Source organism: Rhinolophus hipposideros (assembly GCF_964194185.1).
Source record: "Rhinolophus hipposideros genome assembly, chromosome: 1".
Classification (NCBI taxonomy): domain Eukaryota; kingdom Metazoa; phylum Chordata; class Mammalia; order Chiroptera; family Rhinolophidae; genus Rhinolophus; species Rhinolophus hipposideros.
Window position 1 is genome coordinate 12845579 of NC_138047.1, and position 26035 is coordinate 12871613.

At 42.4% G+C, this 26035-nt stretch overlaps 1 protein-coding gene across 12 annotated transcripts in view; it reads right to left on the reverse strand.

Annotated features, from left to right (window-relative positions):
- The window catches only part of KIAA1217, a 435058-nt gene that overhangs the window by 20381 nt on the left and 388642 nt on the right, over window positions 1–26035 (reverse strand). For all 12 annotated transcript variants that reach the window (XM_081048618.1, XM_081048609.1, XM_081048620.1 and 9 more), the window contains 5 exons: window positions 21624–21790; window positions 10680–10855; window positions 5769–5899; window positions 5075–5222; window positions 1189–1618 (listed from right to left, as the gene is read on the reverse strand). In XM_081048618.1, the coding sequence (XP_080904744.1) occupies window positions 1189–1618; window positions 5075–5222; window positions 5769–5899; window positions 10680–10855; window positions 21624–21790 (1052 nt within the window). The remainder of the gene's footprint in view (window positions 1–1188; window positions 1619–5074; window positions 5223–5768; window positions 5900–10679; window positions 10856–21623; window positions 21791–26035) is intronic.

A 26035-nucleotide genomic window follows, 5' to 3' on the forward strand; every position in this document is an offset into this window, starting at 1 on the left:
CTGACTGTGGAGCAGAGAACAGCTACCCAGTGGTCAGAGGCCCGGTTGCCATGGCAGCAGCCTTAGCAGTTTTAAGAGGTCATCTCCTCTTGAAACCTGGGTTATCTACTGCTGACTTGCAAGAGAGGCAGGAAAGGTTAGGAACAGGTTGCTGGGGATACAATCATGAGTGGAGGAAACATTGCAGGTAAGGAAAGGAGGAAGGAGAAAGCAAGGGAAGCAAAATGTGCTGCTTGAGCGCTGATACCAGCTCTTAATAAAAAAGAATATTTAAAAACATAGCATGTCTTCTCTCTATGCTATGTGACCTTAAGACCTAGCTTTCTCTTTTCATCTGGACTGCCTCTGCTTTTCATCCTGAGACTACTGTAATAACTTTCCATCCAGCACCCTTAATTCTAGACCCACCACCTCAGCCAATTCTGTATACTGTGTCCAGATTAATATTCTGAAGATGCCTTTTTCTTTAATCACTGGTCCAAGCTGCAGCATTCCTCCCATATCTACACAATGAACTTCACACATCTGGGGCTGGTTTTCAAGCTCTCCCAAATCAGGCCTGTTTTGCCAGCCTGATCTAGTCTTTCTTGTTCCAGTTAAACAGACTTCCTCATGGTGCCAGCCTTTGCTCTAGCATTTCTTTATTCTAGAATGCTCTCACCAACCTCCTCTGCTTACCCAGATTCTCTTACTTTTCAAGGTCAGTGGCAAACCCTCCCCAGGCCTGCATTCACCAGTGGTATGCTTGCGCCAGCTCCCACTGTCTCAGGACAGCTGAATTCTCACATCTCCCCAACTGCATCTTCAGTGACGTCATGCTGTAACTGGACATCAGTCATGCTGGGAGTCTTTACCCTACAGACACTGGCAAATATTACAAATCAGGGCTTTTCCCACCAGAGCCTGTTGCTAAACAGTTACCAGCATCCCACCTCCTCTGCTTCATCTAGCTTAGGTGCGTCATCCTTTTCTGAAATCTGATGACCTTTCTCCTAATCTGGCCATTGAAACCCAGTCATAGTTTATTTTTTTAAAGTCTACCTTTCATATACATGCATTTTTTTTTGATAAAAATATAACTGACACATCTGTGAATTGTCTCTACAAGCAGACTGTAAACTCTTTGAGGGAAAGGACCGTGTGTTACAGTCCTTGATGGGCTTACGAGAAGTGGAAGGAGGACTCTACCTCAATCGACGCCGCCCTATTCTTGGTGCTCACACTGTGGATTTCCTCGATGAAGAAGCTCTGCGTGGCGGAACCATTCAGGGGCGTCTGTGGGGACTGCAGAGCTGAGGTCACGTCCTGGGGGACAGCTGGAGGGCTGGCCGGGTGTGGACCAGTGCCCCCCGGCAAGCGCTGGGCGGGGTTCAGGAGGGTGGAGGAGAGCTGGGAGGGCTGGATGACCACAGGAGAGCTCTGGGCATGGTGAACTGTCAGGGGCACCACTTTCGACTTCACGTCTCGCGGGACTCCTGTGCACTGGCCGGGCTGGCCTGAGGAGTGGGATGCCTCCTCCTGGCTCTTCAGGACTTCGGCGGCTGTGGCCTTTTCCATAGCGACATACTGTGCAGCCTGGGCTGCATCTGCCCCTTTCAAGAGCCCATCCGTGACGTGTCTAGGAGAAAGCATGCATAGTAGCATTAAGTATGCAAACAGGTAACTTTCGTTTTACTATCATGGTACACTGAAATGCTGTGTCACCCTAAAGCCAGGCAAGATTCTGTAGCAAAATGAAAACATTCTAAAACTCAGAGTAGCAGCTCAGGGTTGAGGGTTTCCAGGGCAACTTCCCAAAGCTCTTGAATCACCTCCTAGTTATCTCTGGCAGCTGCTTTCTCAGTCCTTTCCTCAGGAGACGCTCAATTTTTCTCTCCACTGGCACTGTTGTGCCCTCCCTGATGCAATTCTGTCGTATTTGGGTGCTGGTGGTGGTGGTGTGAAATGATCACATAGGTATTTCTAACAATACCTCCTCCACCTGCTCCCAGCCTGGAGAGCTCACACATGCCCAGTTCTAACCCCAAAAGCTTCCTAAACTCTCCATACTCTCTTCTTTTCATTGCCAAACATCTTGAAGGGTAGTCTATATTCTAATTCCTTCCGCTTGCTCTTCCTATAACTCAGCCAAGTGCGGCCTGGCTTCTCCACCGGGACTTGACCAAGCTTTCTGCAAGGTCAACAGTGACTCCAAATCGAACAGCTGGGTTAGTCCTCATCCTCCTCTGCATTCTGGGGTCGTTTGATGATATTTTTCTATCTCTATTCATGGTGCAGTGGAAAAGACATGGTCTTTGGGGTCAGACAGACCTGTGTCTAAATATCAGTTCTACCATGTTCTACTGATACAATGTCAGGAACATCACCTTTTTCAGTCTCAGATACTTCTCTATAGAATGTTATAATGATGATGACGATGACAATGGTAATAATGCCTTGCAGTACCTTCCTCAGGGGTGGTTGTGAGGATCAATGTAAAGTTATATGTAAGACAATGTGAAACATGGTACCTGCCCTATAATTTTCGATTAGTCCCTCCTTCCCTTCTTAATTAAAATGCTTTTTGATTTGGAAAAAAACATTATATTCTATGACTCTCCTCTGCTACTCAGTTCTCCATTTCTTTCGCTGTTTACTTTACCTACCCCATCTCTTCATTACCTACCCCAAAGATCCGTTCCCTCCTTTCTCTCTCATTCTATCATAGCCATCGCTTCCATTTTCAGTAATCACCTTCAGGAAGGCGACTTCCAATTCTAAAACTCTCTTCCCTTCCTGTCTCCCTCTCTCCCTCCCTACTTCCCTCCCTCCCAGTTATGCAAGAACACCCCTCTGACTCTTGAACTTCAGTCCACATTTCTAAGTGCCTGGTTAGCACGTCTAATTCAACACGCACAAAAATATTTCAGCATCTTCCCAGGCCGCTAAATTGCTCTGAACTGTGAATGTCACCTGCTTTATCTTCTCTGCCACGGTGTCAGGATATATGCATGTTCTTGGTGGTGGTGATGGTGGTGGTGGGGCACGCATATTCCTACTGTCTTCATTGTGTCCCACAGTGCCGAGTACAGCACGTTACACACAAAAGATACCAATAAAAAGTGAGTAGTACAAAGGCTGGTGATAGGCAGCCTGATGGCAACTAAAGTAGCTTTTATTTTTCAAGTTACTTAACTGGCTTTCTCTCTCATTCTTGCCACTGAGCATGTATGGGACAAAAAGTCCTATAACATTCAAAACACACAATCCTATCTTTTTTTTAGAACTTGCATTCCCTGGAGATAAGACAAATACTGAGCTTTATCACTCTTTGCCGGCTCTCAAATTTTCTTTTAATTGTTTTTCAGGGAAGAGAAGGGAGAATGGAACAGTGCTATCTGCCAGCTTGCTATCTATTTCCACTTAACAAGGGTGGTTTGTTTTAGGCTTTGCGGATGGGTTACCACATTAGGTAAGAGCTTAATGAAGAATTCTTTTAACAGATTTTTATCCTCCTGCAAGAAAAAGTTCACTCTAGCAATTTAAAATGAGTGAACCTAAGAGGAAATGTAACCCAGATACAATTTCTTCGAGTACTCAGCGTGATCTCTGTAGGAGGCTATTGTTTGAATCAAAATTCCTTAGGCATCCTGGAATGTACGCAGGCGATGAAACAGCTGGTCTGTAGTGTTTTCATCTCAAAAGAGGCTCTTTCCTGAGGTCACTGTTACTAGAAAAATCTCACTTGCTCTTATGGTTAATAATTCATCTAAAAGTCAGCTGCACATTTAATATATTTTTCTCATAAATCTGATCAAATGATTATAGTTAGTGATTAAAATTGTTCCAAGAAACTGTCTCATATGTTACTTCAGTTTGTGACCTGCTCTCAAATCTGGTCCAAGATCTGAAGGGTAATGCCTCTGCAATTTCCTAGTTCTATTAAACTGGAAACTCAGGGACTTCCACTGTTGGGAAATAGTTTATTTTTGGTAATTGTGTCATTTCCCACGTGAGAGAAGAAGTTTTATAAGGGCAGAGGTCCTATTTGTCTTTATTATTGTATTTTTAACATCCAACACCAGGGCTGGAACAGGTAGAATGTCCAAATGTTACTACTGACTGCCGGGCTGTGAGATCAGAACCAACTGTGATGTCTGGAGTCAAACTATCAGTACATATCCCACCCGCTCCTCTGACCTTCAGTGAACCTCCCCCAATCTCAGATTCTCTCTATACAATGTGAAAAACAATGCCTGCCCTATAGGGTTTTGATTAGGACCCAATGAGCTTATACTTACAGAAGCTTAGGTCAGTGCCTGATACACAGAAAGTGCTCAAGGTATAAGCTGTTGTTATGATTGTGTTGAGAAGAGATAGAATTGTCACCCAAAGACAGAGTATATATGCTATGTCATGTCATTTATAAAGGTGCTTCTGGCAACACAATCCTGCAGGCATATGTTTCAGCGCTTTTTACATGGGTATGGAGTTCAAGAATTTTCTTTTCAGTGAAAGTCATGGATGAGTCAGTGATTTCTTTTAGTCTTTCCTCCACTATGACCCCTTTTTTATGGACAGGTAAGGGTAGTTTGGGCTGTGCCACCCAAAGGTGTTCATTTATCTTTTCTAGGTGGGACCAACAATGTCTCAGATACTCTTTCAGTAGGTAAGTCAAGAAAGGCTTTATTTATTTCCACTCATTTTCTCCTAACTGAAGTCATCTATGCCTTCAAGTAAAGGACGCTAATAATATATTTTGATCCATTCTTTAAACTTCGAAATGTTATTGAAAAGAACGACCTTCAAATGATTTTCAGAAAACGTTCACTGTGTTTCCTAGTAAATTTGAAGCCCTAGCATGTGCCAAATGCAGCAAGTCTGTGCTGAAGAATCAGAACCACAAGCCACATCACCATAGAAGTCAAGGTGGGGGGGAGCCGCGGCCTCCTCGGGACCCGGGAAATGAGATGTGATATGCCACAGCGATGGAGAAGGTCCCGGCGGCATGGAGGAAGCCTGTGAGTCCAGAACGTAGACCCCCGACCGTGGCAGCACACTGCCCCCTACTCTGCGTCCCACGGGAAGCCGTCACCTCCGCAACATGGTCAGGATGTCCGTCATGCCCCGCACTCTCTGCAGGAGGCTGTCCAGCCGGTGCGGCTCCTCCTTCAGAAACCGCACGGCTTCTACTTCTATGCGCAGGATGGCTCGCATCTTGTTTTGTAAGGTTGGAAATTCTCCTGCAGGCCAAGAGCAGTTGGGTGAGTCGTAGGAAAAGAAGCCAGAAGGGCCAGCCCCCATCCCGCACCCGACACAGGAGAGCGTTGAGCGCATAGGGTTCACCGGCCACAGCGCGTTCCATGGCTCCCACATCTTCAGGGCCGGACACGTGTCAGACAGAGACGGGTTCAAAGTGACCTCAGGTAAGGGCAGAGCGACTCTCACCCTCATTTCCTGTCTTTATATTTGGAATAAGGTCAACTGTTGCTTGGGGTTGTCTTTAATGAATTTGGCACAGAGCCCAGTGAGGTGACACTGTTATTAGTTTCATTTAGTCCTAAATCTTACAGTACCACTACAACATAAGCTCCAAGAAGTCAACGACATTTGCCTGTTTTGTTCAGTGATGGGTCCCGACTGCTCAGAACAGTGCCTGACACATGTAGGTGTTCGATGAATACATGCTTGTGTGATTAAATGAAGGAATGCATGAAGCCCTCACTGTTGGGCAGATTTTTAATCCCCCTGCGAAACACGTTTCAGACTTTTCCCTTCAGGGAGCTCACCTTTCAGGGAAGCTACGGCTTCTCCCACTTGTCGCAGGAGGAAAGCCCCGTCTTCCACATCCTTTAGCGTAACCACGCGGCCAGCCGATGCAGAGTCCTTCTTCAAGTCTTCCACAAAGTCTTCCAGCTCACTGGGGGAGCAAGAAGACCATAGATGGGAGTGAACACAGGTCCTCAGAAAGCACAGGTGCAGCAGCAAAGGGCTCATCTGGACCTCCCACTGTTCTTGTGGCCCAGCCCCTCCCACTTCCACTGGGATAGTGGGAGCACCTCTTAGAGGCGTCACTTGGTTTGGCTTAAAATATTCTGCTGAGTGGTCAGGCAGGTGCAAGGACCTTTCCCCAGGGCATGTCCATGAGGACGCCCACGTTGGCCAGAGGGAAGACAAAGGACGCACTCTTCATTTTCAGTGGTGCTGATGCCAACCAGGGGAGGGGTGTGTGTACTTTGTGATATGACAGATGAGAGAGGGAAAGATGGAGGGAAGGAAGGTAGGGTGGGAAGGAGAGAGGGGGGGGGAGAGAGAGAGAGAGAGAGAGAGAGAGAGACAGAGAGACAGAGAGACAGAGAGGAGAGAGAGAAAGGGAGAGAGAGAGAGAAAATGCTGTAGTGGAACAAAATGAGCAACCCAGATCTGGCTTCTCAACCTTAGCACTTGATGTTTTGGACCAGCTAATTTTTTTAGTGGGGGCTTATCCGGTGCATTGTAGGATGTTTAGCAGCACCCCTGGTTTCTATGCACTCGATGACAGTAGCACTTTCCCCCCACATTGTGACAAAAAACTAATGTCTTCAGGCATTATTAAATGTCCCTGGGGGATGGGTGGGGAGCAAACTCGCCCCTGACTAAATCTCTGGTTTATACTGATTGTCCCATCCATAAGTATTGACTTTCCTTTTCAAGTTACAAAGAGAAGAAAGGATCACCGATCTGATTTACACACACACACACACACACACACACACACACACACACTTAAGGTACTGCCAGTTCCAATAGAACTAAATAAAGGTTTTCCACTTCAAATACAAACAAACAAACAAACAAACAAACAATATCCTGTTTCCTGTGCATATTAATAACCCCATCCTAAACACGTTTGTATCATTTTAGTTTGTCTATAAATCCAATAGAAAAACCCTTTTTAAATGGGGCGGAAGAAAACGTTGACAGATGAAGATCCAGTAGGTGGCAGTAAGTGAACAGTTTATTCCACTGCTGGAGCTGGGAGTCTGTGGAGCAGGCAGCAGGAGGCGAATAGGAAGGCAGTGTATCTGCAAAAAGATGGTGCCCCAAGGCTCTTCCCACTGGGCAAGTGGATGAAGCTATGGATGGCATAGCAGCTGCAGGAGGGATTCAGGCAGGATGTCACATATGTTCAACAAGGACCACAGGACAAACAACAAATTCATCCAACTCCAAGCAGTGGAATGAAAGTTTTGCTGATGTCTTTCCTTCTGTTATGGAAAATGGACCAAAACTGCCTATGACCCCTTCAGATGAAACGATGCAACTTCGGACCAAAATGGAAAGCCCCATCTGCTCATTGTCCACATTCACCAACTATGGAAAGGCACTTGGTGTTATGTGAACCCACTGTACTCTTCCTATAGCTCCTGTATCCCTAAGGTGGAGAGAGTGTATGCCAACTCTCATAAGAATTCTACACATGGTACCTTTGTGTGGAAAAATTCTTTCCCATTTCATAACCAAACAGAATTTTTTTTTTCAATATGTAGACTGGACACACTGTCCAGTCCTTCTAAGCTTTGCTGGAAGAGCTAAGACCCAAATATTATCATGGTTCCATTAGCAACCCTCAAGCTGGCCAAGCTGTAATTAATACTTGAAGGAGCTATCATCTGACCCAAAGTCGGTCAGCCTAAAATTCTGTTTTAATCTCTTCTGTACAATATGACTCCTGGATTTCGTAATCCTGTGCATAGTAGACCCTTAAATGTCACAGGTTTCCCTTTGTTGAGCACGGAACATACACAAATGTGTACTGATATTATTGTACACAACAATGTTACTTCTCTTCATATGTTTCTATTACAGATAAAGCATTTAGATAAATCATTCAAAATGTAAAAGAGACAATGGAGCTAAAATGAATGCTAAAAATAAAATTTTAATATTATAGTAATTGATGTGACTTTTGAGATGTAACTTCTGCTCAAAAGAATGTCAAATGTTCACAGATGTTATGGTTTATAGGTCAATCCATTCTCTTCGTTGAAGTCACTTTTCATTCTACCTTGGTTAAAAGGAACCATTAATTTCTTGAAATATATTTCACTTGACTGTTTGTAGAAGCCCAAATATTATTTCCATGTAGAAGGCCACCAAGAGAAATTATCTTGATCCAATTTCTAACTATAGTTCTGGACCCAAATTTTATTTCTCTGCCATCTGAATGGCTCACCAGTAACTTATCCTAACATAGTCCCCAAGGGAACTTATTTTCCTCTGTGTGTGTGTGTGTGTGTGTGTGTGTGTGTGTGTGTGTGTGTATGAGTAAGGAAAGAGGCAGGAAGAGTGAAGGGGCAGGAAAGAGAGAGTGGGAGGGCGAAGGGGACAGAAAGAAGAGATGGGAAGGAGAGAGAGAATCATTTTCCTAATGTTCCAGAGTTGAAACTTCCAGCTATCTTTTGTAACCTGCTCTTTCTCACCACTTGATCCATTCAATTGGTCCATTTTGCATTTGATTTCTTTTCCCATTCCTATTTCTACTGCTGTTATTCAGGCCTTACTGACTTTTTGTCTGGACTGTTATAGTTGAGCCCAATATGGTTTCCTAGGCACCAATCTCTTTCCCCTCAACCAGTAGTCCTGGTGGCCAGAAGGACCTAATTGAAAGAGAGCTCTGACTTTTCTACCTCCTTAATCAGAAACCTTCAGTGACCTCCTCATTGGGCCAACAGTATCTCTCAAATGTGAAGATGATTCAGAATCTCCCCTGAAGGTTTGTAAAAAGCACAGTCCTAAGGTCCATCCAGAGAAATTCTGAATCTGGGGTTGGACCCAGGAATTTTCACTAAAAGCCAGAAATCCAGATTTCTGTTACATGGTCTTTTAATCTCGGTAAACGCAGACATAAAACAGCCACGCAGAGCTCAAATATGGTCTAAGATCTAGGCAGGCACATTCAAAGAGGAATGGCGCAACCCAAATATATAAAACATGATTGGTATCTTGCACCTAACTCTCTGCCCAAACTGGACTACCCCATTTCTCCAAGGTTATCCTGTGCCTTTGTAGTACCAAGATTTGTTGGGTTGCAGGGTTCTTCTGCCTGGGACGCCCCCCTGTCTAGCTTCCATAGATGAAATCCCACCTGTCTTCAAGGCCATCTCAGTTAAGTTTAGCAAACGTGTTTTGAGGCCCTACAATGTGCATGGTACTGTGCTTAACCTGGGGACATGTGAAAAAAATAACTTATTTCAGGTTAAGTTTCTCTGATCTCTGAAGCCCAAAGCAATCTCTGTGTCATGTAGGTTCACTAGGCACCCGTAAATCACCTGTTTTGTGCTATACACATACTCATATATTCTGCTTTGCCAGACTGAAGCTCTTCAGGTGCCCTGTGAACATCTTATTCGTGTTAAAACATTTTTGTGACAGCCCAGTTGTCTAAAACTAGGTCTCAAGAGTCTTCTCAAAAATTTCTTTAAAAATGTATAGACTTTTAATACTATTTTATAAATTTTTCAATTAAATTATGAAAAAGTAAATTTCCTTCTTTAAGAATTGTGTTATTGGTTAGCTAATAACCAATAGATAAGTCTTGCTTCTTGACTAGAAAAGTTGTCTTTAATTTCTACACTACTCTGAGATGAGCAGCCCAGTATAGGAATGAGCTCAGAAGGGGAATATTCAGTAGACAAATAACAGCTTTATTGACTCATGGTGGGTGATTAACTGTCTATAAATACAAGCACTAAATAAAACATTTAAAGATGTTGTATAGTGGTCAAATTTAATTTTTTTAGGAAACTAATAACTCAATTTTTTTTCTCTAGACTGCTACTGGGAGGGACATTCTAACTTTAATCAGACACACTGGATTGACACCTGAGGTAATATAAGCTACAGCTCAAATTTCGAATAGGAGATAAAGTGTAGGTGCTTTCCATCATGGAGACTTCTGGTGATTCTGGTCATGAAAAGAATTTGACAGCTGCCCCCTTACAATCCCAGTGTGGAAGGTTTGAGCTTTCCAAGAAACAAGAGAAATACTAACATTCGAAGATCCCACAAAAATTACAATTCGTTATACTAAAAGGTGAAATATTTCCATGATAAATCTCCGTTGCGTAACAAAACATACATTAACATAAAAGATGTGCTTGCCCTAATGACTGGGGAGTAATAAAATTCTGCTCATTTCAATAGAGGGACTTGATAAATGCTTTCAATAAGAACCTCATAGAAGACTGGTAATGCTCAAGGAAGCATCTTTCATTCTGGATCAGACGTACTTTACATTTAAATTCTTCTTTTGCGATTTTAACTACAGTTGAATAACAGGAAGATAATTTTAGTGCTGTGTTATTTAGGCTATTAGTTTGAATTTATTGAGATTAAATGCAGACTTCCCATTTATCATTGGGTTTTGCCATTTGCTCCTTTTAATTTTATGTGTTACTGAGCCCTACAAGAAGGTGTAATGCTCCAACTTTTAAAGGGACTACCTCAGTCACCTGAGGAGTGTTGAATTTCTTGAGTCTGGACGGAGGGGTGCACAGTGTCCAAGGATACCCCAAACAAGCAGAACTTAACTTGCACCCAGAAGGTGCTCAATAAGGAGAGAGGGAGTGAACACCATCTAGGGAGGCCTCCTCTCTGGCAAAGACAGGTTTCCTTTTCTGGTCAAATAGCAAAACACGCAACAAGAGACTGGCACTCACCATAACTTCTTGACGATCTTCTCCTCTTCGCGCAGGTATTTTTGTCTCTCTTGCTCCACCAGGGTGCGCTGTCGTTGTACAGGATCTTCCAGTCTCTTCATCGTATCCATCACTTTGCCATTGATTTCCAGCTCAGCCTTCTTCATCATTGCCCTCAGAAGCTCCTGGTTCTGCAGCTGTTGAACAAAAGAAATCAGCCTCAACGGGCTCTGCCTGACTGACATTATGGTGACTGAGTGCCTGGCAGTCCTCAGAAGTGGGTTTGGATAAACAGCCTGCAGCTGAAACTTCATTACAGTGAAAAAGGGAATGGAGCAAAGACTGTATATAATATTGCTTCCTCAGCCAACATCTGAGTTTTAGCAGCCAACTGACAGGCAGACTTTCATGTCTGTGTCTGCAAAAGACACGATTCTTTCTTTACTCTGGTCAATGCAGCATGGACAATGGGCATAGACTCTCACTGACATGTTTTCATAGGGAGCAGCCAAGAGCATCAGCTTTGGAGCCAAGTGGATTTTGGATCAAACCCTCAACCTTCTCCCTGGCTACTGCAAGACATGCTACCTAGACTGTCTTGGTCTCCATTTCCTTATCTCTGAAGATGGGGATTCCCTTCCTTGGCAAGGCTATTCTGAGGATTAAATGAGATACTTCTTGGTACAGAATAGGTACTCAACAAGTGTTGATTTGACTGTGGACTATTTCGGCATATCAGTTAAAAGAGAATCTGTGTCCCTCTTGTTTATATGGGCCCATGGGCCCATGCACCAAATACCATGCAATCACAGACCATTAAAACACCGAACTTGATGTTGACGGTGGTAACGATAATGATTCCAGGTAAACCCAAGGCTCTCGGCAGTTTACTCATTTCCCTGGATTATCCATAGGCTGTTTGCATACATAAGATCACAAATTCCATACCCTTTCCAGAGCACTCTTGTTTCCCATCCCAGAGAGCATAGGATGTGTGAGTTTGCATTCAGGTTTCACAAGAATCTAGTCAAACACTTGAGTCCTGCTTCCAAGAAGGCATTAAGTGTTTCCCAAGGGCAGAACAATTTTCAACAGCACATACATCAAGTGAATTCATTCAATCAGCCTCAGAAACAGTAATTATATTATGCCTCTTACATTACACCTAAAGTCCCCCTGAAATTTCAACTAGCTGTTATTGTTCCCTTTTGTTTTCTGCTTTTGCAAACTATCCTACAACCACTGTGTACCACCTCATAAGAGTAGTGATGTCTTTGTCAATGGTCCATTATCTGTGCAGGCTGATAATGACCTATGGCCATGTTACCACCGGCTTGAAACCTCATCATGGCTTCCATTTTCTCCGAATAAAGATAAGGCATTTCAACAGGAGCTACAAGCAGAGTCACCTTCCTGTTCCCATATCAGCACAGCACCGTGATCAGCTGGCCATCCAGAAAGAGCCTGCCTGGGTTCCATTTCTAGTTGCACCACTTAGCAGCAGTGTGAGGTAGCCAAGCTATTAATCATCTCTCTGTGTCTATCCACTATAAAGTAGTAGTAATAGTTCATATCTCAGAGGCTGGTAATGGAGAGTCAATGAGGCAATAAAGTGCTTACAATAGTGCCTGGCACAACCCTAGCTCTCAGTACATACCGGCTACTGTTATCTGGGAGCATAACCCCAGGGCAGGGCCGGTAGTTCTGTCTGGGAGGAAACCAAATAAAAATGTGCTATTCTTGGGTTACCTCCTCTATATGACTCATGATCATGCTCTCATACGGCTTTTGCTAATGTCTTTTTATTGTGGTCTTGAAACCAGATAGTCAGTATATTGCTGAAAGTCACTAGGTTTGGAGACAATGCCCAGAGGGTGCCTTCCTTTCATGCTCTCTGCAGCACAGCTCTGCCCACTCTGCGTGGGGTGGGATGGGCCTTTCCCACATCGCCAGTGCGCTCCCACTGCATGTAGCTGGCACTCTCTCTGCTCCAGCCATGTGAACGTTCTTTCTGTTCTGACTGGCCAAACTCCTTTTGCCACAGGGACTTTGCACATGCTATTCCCTCTACCTGGTTAATTTCTGCTCTCCATACAGTCTCCAGGACACACTAGCAGGCATTTAATAAATATTGGTTGAATGCATGAATTGAGTTAAGCAGCAATGTTGGTAATAACAGACAATGGAGAATCTAAAACTCTTTCTAAATGATAGACATATGGGGTAACTCGTGAGCTCAGATATGCTTTGGGTTCAGCTCTAATGTCCTGCCTCGCTCTGACTGCAGTGGTTGTTAAATACGCATAGTAACACTACTTGCTATCAAAATGGTATACTCAAATTCAATGCCATATGTCAAGTCCCACAGAGCTATTTCCTTTGGGGGGCAGAGTGATAAATGGTAACAGGTATATAAGGACAAATAAGTAGATGATTAATGTGTCTAAAAGTGACTGATGCCTGGGTCTGCCCCTGAGAGATTTTTATTTAAATGGTCTGGGGTCCAGCCTCGGCACTGAGAATTTTTTAAACTACTCAGATGATTCTGATGCACACCGTGATCTAAGAAAAGGGCGCTTGAATGGATAGATGCTGTCACCATGACATGAGCTGTGTGGCACAGTCCTCTGCACCTTGTCCTCTTGCGTACACCTCACAGACAAGCTCCAATAAAGTTACAGCCCAGTCAGCAGTGGACAGTAGCAATGTCTATCAAGCTGGAAATTATTGCTGGACTATTTAAAATTCTTAAAGTTGAAATTTGAAAGATGGGAAAAGTGAAGTCCTGCGAGGTTAGGTGACTTGTTCACAGCCACTGGCCAACTGCTGGGCAGGATCAGGGTGAGAACTCGGTCTTTTAAATTCAACCCAGTAATTTTCCCACCACCATCTGCTGGGTAGGGTGCCAGAGAGAGGGTCAGGGAACATGTCTGTTTTATTTCCAGGCACAAGCACAGTTTCTGGCACACAGTAGGTCCCTAACACATATTTGCTATGTGAATGACTCTCAGAATAATGTTTCTGAGAAGCCTACAGACATGTCAGAAGAACACAATTGTATGTAATATTCAAATTATTTAACTGGTAACATGGTCAGATCCCATTCAAATTATTCTACTCAAAGAGGATGGTAGGGGAGAGACTTGCCCAGAGTTCCAAGCTGTGTGATCCTCCTTCCCAGAAAGAGGGGCTTACCGGAGGCAGCTAGAGGGACTCCAGGGGATTTTCTGTAGCACATTGGTTGGCACGGGACTACCATGAGCTAATCATGAAGGAATAAACATGGGCACAGGTTCTCTTTCCACTTTCCTCTAGTCCTGTTCTGGCCCCCACCCCCACGCACCTCCTGGCGTTCCTGCCATTGTCTCCAGGACTTCACCCCAGCAGTGTGCCAAAAGGTGCTGAATGCAGGATGCAGGATCAACACCAGCTCTCTAAGTGCTTTACATAAATTAGTCATCAGCACTTCAAATCATTACGTTTATTTTTGCTTAGCAGTGATACCTACATTTTCAATTAACTTGAAAAACTCTATGAAGGTATTTACAAACAGTAAAATACAGATGCTCCTTGACTTACGGATAGAGTTTTGTTCCCATACACCCAGCATAAGTTGAAAATACCATAAGCTGAAAATGCATTTAATACACCTAAGCTACCGAACAGCATAGCTTAGCCCAGCCTACCATAAGTGTGCTCTGAATACTTACAGTCATTAGCCTGCGGTTGGGCAAAATCATCTAACATGGTTTTCTACTGTAGAGTACCGGTTGTTTACACTCGTGATGGTGCGGTTGGCAGGGAGCTGCCCAGCCTCACAAGAGAGTGTTCTACCGAATATGGCTAACACAGAAAAGACCAAAACTCAACATTAGAAGTACGGTTTCTACTGAATGTGAACTGCTTTCACACCATGCAAAACTGAAAAATTGTAATTTGAACCACCTGTATACCGATTTTAAGGGTAAAGGTCAATGAGTTTTGACAAACGTATACACCAAAGTAACCGCCAAAGTGTTAAAAAGATAGACAACACTTTTAATCACTCTAGAAAATTCCTCCATGATTCCAATCAACTCCCCAACCCCCAGAGCAAGGAAACCACCAATCTGCTTTCTGTCCCTATAGATTAAGTTCTTCCTGTTCTAGAATGTCATATAAAAGGAATTATACAATATATAATCTTTTGTGTCTAGCTTATTTCCTTAAGTATATTGTTTTTGAGATCCAGCCATGTTGTTGAGTGTTTTCGTAGTTCATTCATTTTAATGCTGAGCGGTATTCCATTGTTACGGATACATCCATTGTGTGATTTAGCACATTGTATATACGAAAATTTTTACATTTTTACTTATTGATTTGATTCTCGTGATTTTGCTAAAATTTGCTTATTTTTGACAGCATTTTGAAAATATTCTTTTTGATTTTACATGCATACAATCATGGCATTTCTGAGTAAAGCTAATTACAGTTTTTACTTTCCAAAATGCATGCCTTTTCCTTTTTTTTTTCCCTAGGCTTATTGCACATACTAGGATCTTCAGTACACTGTTCAATAGAAGTGAAAACAGAGTTCCTTGGCCTTGTTCTTGATTATAGGGAAAGTGCTTAGTGTTTTACCATTAATTATAGGTTCCATAGGTTTTTCAGACATTCCTCATCAGGTTAAAGAAATTTCCTTCTCCTCAACTGCTGAGTATTTTTATCATCGGTGTTGAATTTTGTCAAATGTTTTTCTTCACTTATTGAAATGATATGATTTTTCACCTTTATTCTGCTAATAAGGTCAAAAACATTGACTTATTTTGTTTTTCATAATAAAACAATCTTTTTTTCATAATAAAACAATCTTGCATTCCTGGGATAAAACCAAATATAACGTATTATCTTTTTTATATATTGCTGGATTCAACTGCTTCCATTTTGTTAAGGATTTTGTTACACATATTTTCTTGAGAGATATTGATCTGTGTTTTTTTTCCCCCTTGTAATATCTGACTGATTTTGCTCCTAGCTTCATGAAATGAGTTGGGAAGTGTCTTCTATTTTCTGAAAGAGTTCTCCTTTCAATACTTTAAAGATGTCATCCATTCTCTTCTGACTTAACTTTTGTCTCTGCTGAGAAGTCAGTGTTGGTTCTTATCATTGTTTCCCTGTACATAGTGTATCTTTTTTCCTCTTTCTGGCTGAATTTAAGATTTTTCTATTTACTCCTGGTTTTTAGCAAGTTGTACTTTGGTGAGGTTTCATTCGTGCGGTTTCATTAATGCTTATCATTCTTGGGGTTTATTGAGCTTTTTTTGGTCTGTGGATTTACAGCTTTCTTTAGATTTGGAAAAATTTCAGCCATCATTTCTTCTAATGTTTTTCTCTTTCCCCTTGACTACTTAACATTGTTTCACAAACCACTAAGTTTTGGTTCATTTTCTTCAGTCTGTTTTCTCTATATACTTCAGTTTGGACAGTTTCTATTTTTATTTTCACATTGACTGATATTTTGTTTTGGCAGTGATTGATCCATTAAGTCTAGTCAGAAATTGTATATTCAGTTCTTCAAAGTTCCACTTAGACATTTTTCATATCTTCCATTTCTTCTCTTATTGTGTCCATGTCTTCCTCTAAATCTTTGGGAATAATTATAACAGCCATTTTAAAGTCCTGCTGATCTCATTATCCCTGTCGTTTCTGGTTGATTTCCACGATGGACTTTGTCTTTGAGGTTATGGGTCACATTTCTCAGCATCATCACATATCTAGTAATTTGTGATTGGATGCTGGACATACAGTTCTGGATTTTGTTGTTTTCCTTTATAAATGTTGGGCTTTCTCTGGCAGTTGGTTCCGTTAGTTGTGGATCATTTTTGTTTTTCAGAGGTTTGATTTCATTCTTTATTATGGTAAACCTAGGGTATTTTTTATTCAGGGGCTAGTTTAGTCCTAAGACTGAAGCATGGCTCTTCTCTGATCACTACTAATGTCTCACGTGGCCAATAAGGGCTCTTTAGCTTGTCAAAATATGAACATCTCCCAAGCCCTGTGTGAGCTCTGGGAATTTTTTATCTTACAGCCTCCCCTTTTTTTTTTTTTGGCCTGGCTTAGTGGTCTTTCATGCTACACACTTGGCTTATTGAATAACAGACCCATGGATTTATATAGTTCTTTTTTCACAGAGCTTTCTTTTATTTGGCACTCCAGTCCACGAATTCTAGTTGCTTCAGCTCTCTAAACTTTTGATCTTATCTCCTCAACTAAGATGGTTGTTGCTGTGCTCTGGGTATGCCTTTCAACGTCATAATCTGAAAAGGGTTCCCAGGCAGAAAGCTGAGTCAACTGTAGGTACAGATCCTTTGTTTCCATTCTCCTAAGGATCACAATCCTGTGTTGTCTGTCCAATATTTAGAAATAGTTGTTTCATACATTTATTTGTTTTTCAGTTTTCTAGTTGTGAACAGTTTGAAGGCAAGTATAGTTGCAGTAACCCCCTCATTGCTGGAAACGTAAGTTTATTGTAAATGCCATACCTTGATATTTTTATAAAAATAATTCAACAGAATTAATGTTCTTGGCTATTAAAAATTTAATTGTACCAAATAAGTTATCCATATTAATTTCATCTAGAAACTAGGAAACTGTTTAAACCTAATTTCATCCACCTCAAAATAGACATATGCCTCACATCCTCAATCTTGATTTCGTAGGTGAAATCTAAGACTATCAGTCTTTCCAACAGTATAGTTGAACTAATCAATAGTATAGCTGAGCTGTTTTTCCTGCCTCGCAGTGACACTGAACAGTGGTTATACCACACATTCGGAAGTTTCGTGATGATAGCCAGACCCCAGAACGACTCCTGACCACCTAGATAAGTTCCCCAGGCTGTAGGGAACAAACGAAAGGGCACCTGGTCACAACCACATGTTATCTGGAAAAAGTCTCCCCATCTTAGCTGGCCTCCGTGTGAAGGTTTGACTAGGAACTGGCATATTGTATGGCAGCCTAATTGTCAACTCTCATACTAGTTCCATTTATCATGCATGACTGGTGGGAGAAAATAGGTCTGCTCAGCAAGGGCCAACCTCGTGTGCTTTTCTCAGAGATACACAGTCCCACACCATTACTGTGGATGTCAGAAGATAAATGAGACTCTGGCAAGTTTCTGTGAGGCACTATCTTATAAAAAGACACCTTAAGATAACTATACGGAACTATATCATTTCAAATACAACGACTCTGTGTACTGCTATGCTTCTTTTTTATGTTGATGTTTTACCTTCCTCCTCTCATAGGAAGACATAGTAAATTCTCAGTAGTCTTAAAAATGGAACACTGAGTTCAAAATAACCCCATTTTTTATTTATCAGGAAGCAGAATAAGGAGATAGGGACCGAGAAAAAAAAATTGTGGGAATTAGAGAAGGCTGCATCCTTCTCTCTTTAGCCAAGTTTCACCTGGCCCCCACAGAACTTGTACTGTCTCTTCCAGAAGCTCGTCTCTCCCCTCAGCTTACAGTGAGCGGCAGAACTGACGTCACTTCTGTGGATATGGGATTACCTTAAAATCCACGCACTGTGGCATTTTGGGAAAAAAGATGTAGCTCACCATTTTTTTTTCTAAATCATACCAGAAAAGGTAATAAATAAAGATAATCATCTTTTGAAGGGAACATTTGTTAGGTACAAGACCTTCACCTGTTCTCTTTACCATTGCTGCCAGCTAATGGCAGACCCAACTGTTACCTGGGAAAGGGAACATAACAAAATCAAGTTCCACATATCTCTTGTATCCATTTGTAACTAAGTAGAGAACACATATGATTATCACTGGGAATGAGGGGCATTGTTTAAAGCCAGGGCTTTAAAGTCAAGGGGTGTGTCTTTCACATTTACAGGGTGGTGGATACTCCATTTGTTTTTGCTTCACCCAGTGACTGAGAACTCAGCATTTCAAAGAGGTATCTCAATGAACTGAGCATTCATAATACCTGAGAGCGGTTATTACCCTGGAATACTCTACGATCACCAGTGCCTGGAACATTCTAGAATCTCACTCGGGAGTATTCTAGAATCACCAGTGCCTGGCCTCTGGTCCACACCAATGAAGTCAGACTCTGGCAGTGGTATTCGGGTATCGATATTTTTGTTAAAGGCCTCAGGTGATTCTACTGGGTAGCCAGGATTAAGGACCATACTGTTAGATTGATAATGTGAAAGGGGAAAGCAGGGCATGACATGAGCAGAGTTTTAACGGTTTTCTTGACCTTCTGCTTAGGTTCCATTTGCCTCCCTTGACATTCTTTTTGTCCTGTTGAAATCTACACACCCACTGTGTCCGTATCAAATTTTTTTCCCTGAGAATAATCCATCATTTCTGAAAATAAAATGCTTAAATAGGATATGCTCTCCAGTCTAGGATTTTCCACTGATTTAATTATCTAATTACTGGAGCTGGCTGCCAAGCACAAAGGATTTCATTCAGTTTCACTATTTTATATAACACAGTTCAAAGAACATTTGAATTTCTAATTCAATTTTTGCCCTTTTGAGACTACGCTACAGAGTTTCATATATCTCTAATGATAGTGCCATAATTGGACTTATAATCACTTTGGGGTTGCACTTCACTTTTGGAGTATATACAATACATATGCTGGAGGACAACTGGTGCTGAGATGGCTTAATTAGTCTAAACTGTTTTTGTCTTAAATAGACTCCCCTGACTGAAAAGACAGAGGCTTGATGGGGAGGAAAGCTGACAGAGACATAGAATACAAAGACTGAAGTAGAAGCAACAGCAGACAGGTTAGCAAACAAAGTACTTATCTTTCCCCATGTGTCTGCTCTTTAGAACTGCACACACTTCTGAGCTCAAGAGCACATCTGCTCTCTGTTCTTTACGCCCCACAGCCAGAAACGCTGAGCAGTTCTGGGCAATAAAGAAACCTGTGTGGTTAAGAGAGCACTCCTAGACCTTGACTGGAGAGCTTCTTTGTTTGAGAAGCTATGTTTCTGCGATGGAGACAGCACAGTTCAAGGGTTGGAAGGAGTGGCAGGTTGTGGGAGACCCCTCCCAGCCAGTCAGCGGACCAAACAATGCCAGGCACCAACAGGGCGATACCACGGCCCCGCCTGTCACAACGTTGGAGTCAGGTTTGCCACAGTTCCACCCCTGCCACCAAACCAACAAATGCTCCCTTTTGAAAATAGTAAGTACTACCCATAAAATGATACATTCAGGGATTTCTTTTCTTGTGAGGAGAGACACTTTCCCCATGGCCAGCAGGAGGTACTACAAGGCAGCTGCAGTGTGAGAAGGGGCTTGCCCTCCAGAAACCGTGAAGAACCCGGGAGAAGACAGACCCTCTCTGGCCTGCACATGTGTCATTTGCCTTGCAGATTACTAAATAATTGGTTTTTAATTATTTTCCGACATTTTTAGAATACAGATATTTCATATAAAACCTGTATTTCCCGATTCTCTTGAAATGTTGAAACATCAAGGAACGCTGACTCTGATTCCATTAGGTTAAGAGCTGGCTGGAACGGAGTGGTGACTGTCGTGTGGAGGGGCCACCTTGCCACTGTCCCTCCTCCACTTCACTTGTTAAGTTACCGCCCGGACACAGCTGGCGTTGGACTTTGTCCCCCTAGCACAGACCCTCAGCCCAATCCATATACTTCATTTCATTGCAAAATGTCTTTAAAATTGCAAAGCAAGGAGAAGAGAAGGCAGAGGATGGGGAATTTCATTCACAGAGGACATGTTTCAGAGGAGGATTTAAATGAATTTGCATGGGAGGCCCACGGTGTCTGGGACGTTGCCTGAGAAACAGAGTAGCCTTGGAGACCTGAGCACTGAGCCAGCCGTGTGGTCTGGCCCATCAGCCCTCACAGGCTATGACGGGGCTTCTGGGCAGGTCTCAGGCCAGCTGCTTTTCTGTTTATTCTCTGGTAGGAAGAGGGCGAGGGGAAATCATCGTCTTAGCTTAATTAGGTGGTGAAAAATGTGGGGCTCATGTGTCTGCGAGCTGGAGAGAGAGAAGCTGTGGTTTGAAGCCCTCTCCTTATCGGACCCCACGGGCTACTGAGCATGCCACACCTGGGCGGCTGCTCCAGGCTCCTGAGCTGGTTTGCCTTTGACCGATGTTTAAACTATGAGCTTCTCAAAGTCAGGGAGGCTGCCTGCGTTTAGTCTAAGCCAGCTCTATATCCTCCATGATCAACCTCCCATCTAAGGCAGGAGTGTGAAGTTGACACACGAAACAGACATATATCACGGAGAGAGGCATCGCCCCGGCAACCTCAGTACGTCAGATGTGTGGGATTTGCTCAACAGGATTTGTGAAACGAAGCGTCATTTTCCCTCTCCTTTGAGTCCCATATAGTTCATACATTCCTTAGCAATGGAAAAGGGTACGGAAAACATTATGGAACACACCGTCCAGATAAATTTCAGCTGTTTTTTCTCAACAAATCACCCGTGGTGGCTTCTTTTCCTTATGAATTAATCTAGTTTAAACTCGTATTTCTAAATATATCATAGTTCCTTGCAAAGAAAAGCTTAGCTGACTGTCGTACCGTTGTGCCTGCCTATTGGGGAAAAGCAAGGCGCTGAAACACTAGGCAGGAAGTCTTAACTGGCTGTTAGAATGTTCCATGGGGCTTCTCTGCTTTTAGCCGTCCTCCGAAAAATAGATGTTTAGTGCTGTTTTTCATGTGTGAAAGTGTGCATAGCTTTAAAAAAGTGGTTATACATGGGCCACAGTCGCAGTGGAAAGCTCTAGACCAAGACTATATGTGTGAGAGCGAAAACCATGCCTCTCTGGTTCTATTCAGGTGTTCAATTCACAGAAAAGATGGTGGAAAGAACCCTGGAAGGTGCTGTGGGACTAGGGATGTAGGACAAGGAGAAAGCTGACTTTGGGCAACTAAGACAGAAAACATCGCCCCCAAGGAACACAGTCTGTACCTGGAGCTGTCGCATCTGCTGGAGCTGGAGCCGGAGTTCAGCCACACTGCGCCTCATATCCATCAGGCTCATGTGGATGGCCGAGGGGCCGGCAGTCAGGGGCTGGCTCGTCGGCCCTGAGGACTCCAGGGTGCTCATTGTCTTCCCGCCAGACACATGGGGAGCTCCTATGAGAAGAGATCAGCAAAGAACCTAAGAATGCCAGAAAGGAGAGTCTAAGCTAAGTCCCATCCCAATACAGATGACTGGTAACTAAAAATGCCCACTTCCTTCATTGTGAATTAAAAAAAGAAAAAAATTATGTCGTCATCTAAATGGCAAAAACAAGGAATTGAGTTTAAATAAATTATGGAAACTTCATGCAGTATTATAACGTGTGGTCTGTAAAAATCTTCGAGAAGTTTAGTGCCATTGGAAGGCAGATCAGTGCAGTATGTAACACAGCTAGCTTTTTGCCTCTGTCTGTCTGTCTGTCTGTCTGTCTATCTATCTTTAAATGTACAGGTTTGCACAGAGAATAGATGTATATACTAGAACAAAGTATTAACTGTATCTCCAGCTGGTGGTATTCCATGAGTTTTACACTTTTTATACTGCTTTTTGTATTTTTAAATCTGCATAGTGAATATCTATAATTTTATAGCAGAAAAACAATTTTAAAATTCTGGGACCTAACACAGAATGCTTCCATGACTATTTCTTGCAGGCAGATGTATCCCAAGAAATGTACTTAATTCTGGGCAGAGATTCGGCCGATCACCAAGGGGAAACCAGTAAGAACTGAATACGCTCCTGAATCCTTTCAGGTTTCCAGACCAAAAGAAGCAGGACCTCTGCCCACATCTTTAGTGAGAAAATCAGATGTGATGTGAAAATTTGTTAGGAGAGGAATCAAAAAGGCAGCAGAAAGAAACTCTTCCTAAATAGTTTTCTAGCTGCCATAAAGTTTGGCGTCTCGAGTCCGACTTAGATAAGCCTCAAATATTTTCTAAGTCCATCTGGGAAGGGCCTGATTTGAAGAAGTTTGCTTTAAAAATGACTCAGAAAGGATCTCAAGGAGCTCTCTTACAGGATGAGCATGGTATAGGACTCAAAAGAAAGTACTGTTTCCTTTTTGGGACAATGTGATTGTATAGAACAGGCCCCCAGAGTAGAAGCCTCTCCTCTCTCTCTCTCTCTTTTTCTCTCTCTCTCTCTCTCTCTCTCTCTCCCCCCCCCCCAACCCCCACCCCCTGAAGGGGCTGTCTTTCTTGTACAGGACAAAATGGAAGGATGCAATACGTCAGACTGGCCTTACATGACAGACCCTGTCGTTGCTTTGAATACTGTGGAGTGGTTACAGCACAGTGGCCTGTCTTTCCATCTTGACTCAGCAACCATGGGAACCTTTCCTTTCCCAGGGCACGCAGCCTGGCAAGCCACACAGGCTGCTGCCAGGGCTATAGGTGGCATGCCAGGGAGAGCAGGAGAGCCTCACAATAGTCCTCTTAATGCTTGGCCTCAGCAACACCAACGGATGGCACACCAAGTCCTCACCTGGATAGAATCAGTCTCCCAGGCCTCTCATGGTCCGGTGGGGGAAGTCCAGGGAGCAGACCAGAAAGCATTTTTAAGGATTTCTAAAGGAATGCTAGCGAAGCAGACAATGAGCTTTTTACTACAGTAGTACCTCGATTTTTGAACATCTCTGTTGACAAACATTTTGGTTTATGAATGCCACAAACCGGAAGTAAATGCTTTGGTTTTCGAACACGACTCAGAAGTTTATATGTCACACAGCTTCCCCTGAGTGCAAGATCCTGGTGGCCTAGCTGTCGGCTATTTTCGAATGTTTAAGAGCTCGTGGATTATGTTCAAAAACCAAGGTACCACTGTATTTTTTATGAGCCTAAATGGTCACTCCCATCATCACCACGGCTCTGAGTGACTTTTGGCAGTTCAACCCCCTCAAATCAAAATCACCCTCAAAAAAGCAAGATTTGCCATTTCTGCAATTGTTCCAAAGAATATTCACCAACTGGGAAGGTCTTCAGTAAAAGGACATCCAGTAACATTTCCGAAAACAACATCATGTCAGAATTAACATAGCATCTTCAAGATCAGGTATTCTGAGGGAATCACAATAAATGGGAAGTTTTTCTTTTAGAATTGGTCAAGTTACTTTATCATGACTCATACGCACAGGCATGTGGTATACATGTATACACACACATGCACACACACATAGCCACCAAACAATATCATTTGTACAAAAACAACTAATAGGCATTTCTCCAACAAAAATGACACTGGGCTAGAGACCTGCCTACCTCCCGTTTGTAATAAGAACCATTCTGCTAATTTCTCAGCCAAATGAAGGCACACATTCCTCCTTAATTGATTAGCTCCTTCTCCTTACACTCTGAGGGCACCAGAGCACCTCACCAAACTTCTGCATGGAGGACAGGCTTCCGTCTACCTACCATCTCTTAGCGTTGAATGCCGATGACTGGTTTTACAAAACATCTTTCACAACCAAATTTCTTTATGGAATCTATACTCATTTCTAAAAATTTCTTCATCCGTAGCTTCTTTTATTGTAACTAAAATTTGTTTCTAACTCTACCTTCACTGAAATAGCTCTTTATACGGTGGCCAATGGTCAGTTGCTCACCCAACTGATGCTGGGCTGACGTGACATCTCCTTGGTGTGACACTGGGCTTTGTCAGTTACTTCTGTCCTTTTGAGTTAATTTGAAACTTTCCTGCCCCTTGTCTTCTTACCTCTCTGCTGCTCCAACTTGGTTAATCTCTTTTCTAATTTCTTGCTTGGCCAAACTTTTAAATCCTGGCCTGTTCTGTCCTGGGCCTGCTTCCCCTCTCACTGGACATATTTTCTAAGGAAGTCACTTCCACCACCACCACCACCTGCCAACATCTCCCCTATCTTTGTCTCCAGCATACAATTCTCTTCAGCATACAATTCTCTTCAGATCCACATACAAATACCTTCACCTCACTACAGGACTTTTCTACAAGTAGGTCAGATCATTATTTCTACTCATATTCCCCAGACCTCTTTCTGTCTCTATAGGCTTGTTTTTATTTTTATTTTTATTCAAAGGGAAATGAGTCCCTTCAAAAATCAAAATTTATTATAAAGCTATAGTAATTTTAAAATTGTAACACTGGTTCAGGAACAAACACAACCAATCAATGTTCAGAATGGAATCTAGAAATAAACCCAAGTATCTACAAGTATTTAGTTTTTCATAGAGTGATACTGGAAAACAAATAGTAAAAATTCTTAGTTGAGATAAATAGCTAAATCCTATGAAGAAAAACATAACAAAGATGGATTCCTACCTCATTCCTTTCATCAAAGGAAATTTCATATAGTCAACTATTAATCCAATGCTAAAATAATTAACAGTATCATAGCAAATTGAGTATATTAAAAGAATAGCTAAATGAATCAAACATCATTCTATAAATGCTGGCATTTTTGTCTATTTTGTTCACTAAGGTATGATGCCTGACACACCTTAGTTGTTCATCTAAGTTGTACTTAGATGAACACATGAATCATAGATCAAAATATTAATAAAGATAAAAATTACATAAGAAAATATGAATAATTTTTTTCCTCGTTGAATTAGGAATGTCTTCCTCATTATTACAGGAAGTCCAGAAACCACAGAGGGAAAAATAGATTAATAAGCCTGGTGAAATGAAAATTAAACTTCTCCACTCCACAAAAATTCTCATATATGAAAGACATATAGGAAAGGCAAGACAACCTTTTTACTATTCAAAAAGTTATTTACTAATCAATCCTAAAACACCAACAACCCAACAGAAAATTAGCAGAAAGTAGTAAATAAAGAATACACAGATAAATGAGTACAAATTATAGGCTTCTTTTTAGTCTGTGGCACTATTATCCATGCAATTATTTAAACCAGAAACCTGGAAATCATTTTCAGTATCCATTTCCTAGTCGTGTGACCTTGGCTAAGTAATTTAACCTCTCTCCCAGTCAGTTTCCTCATTTGTAAAATGGATATAAGGGTTATTGTGTGAGATAATGGAATAAGCATGTGTACACCGCTTAGGCTGGTGTCTGGCACAGAGGAGGCCCCCCTACCCCACCACGCTGCAGTCAGCTGTGGTAATTATTTCTCTATGCAGAGTGGGCAGGAGGAGCCTCTGTCAGCCTCCCCTTCTCACCTGGAGTGTCAGGAGGTGCTGAAGGCTGGGGGGTGGCAGCAGCATGCTGAGATCTACAGGCAGGAACTTCAAAATCTACGAATGGAGCTGGATCTGGTGGGTGGGGACCCTGAGTGGTAAACGAGTTCCCCTTCAGATTAGATTCACAGGACGTAGGATCTGCTCTCCACACCCACATGGGGCGTGTTGCATTCTGTTCTCAT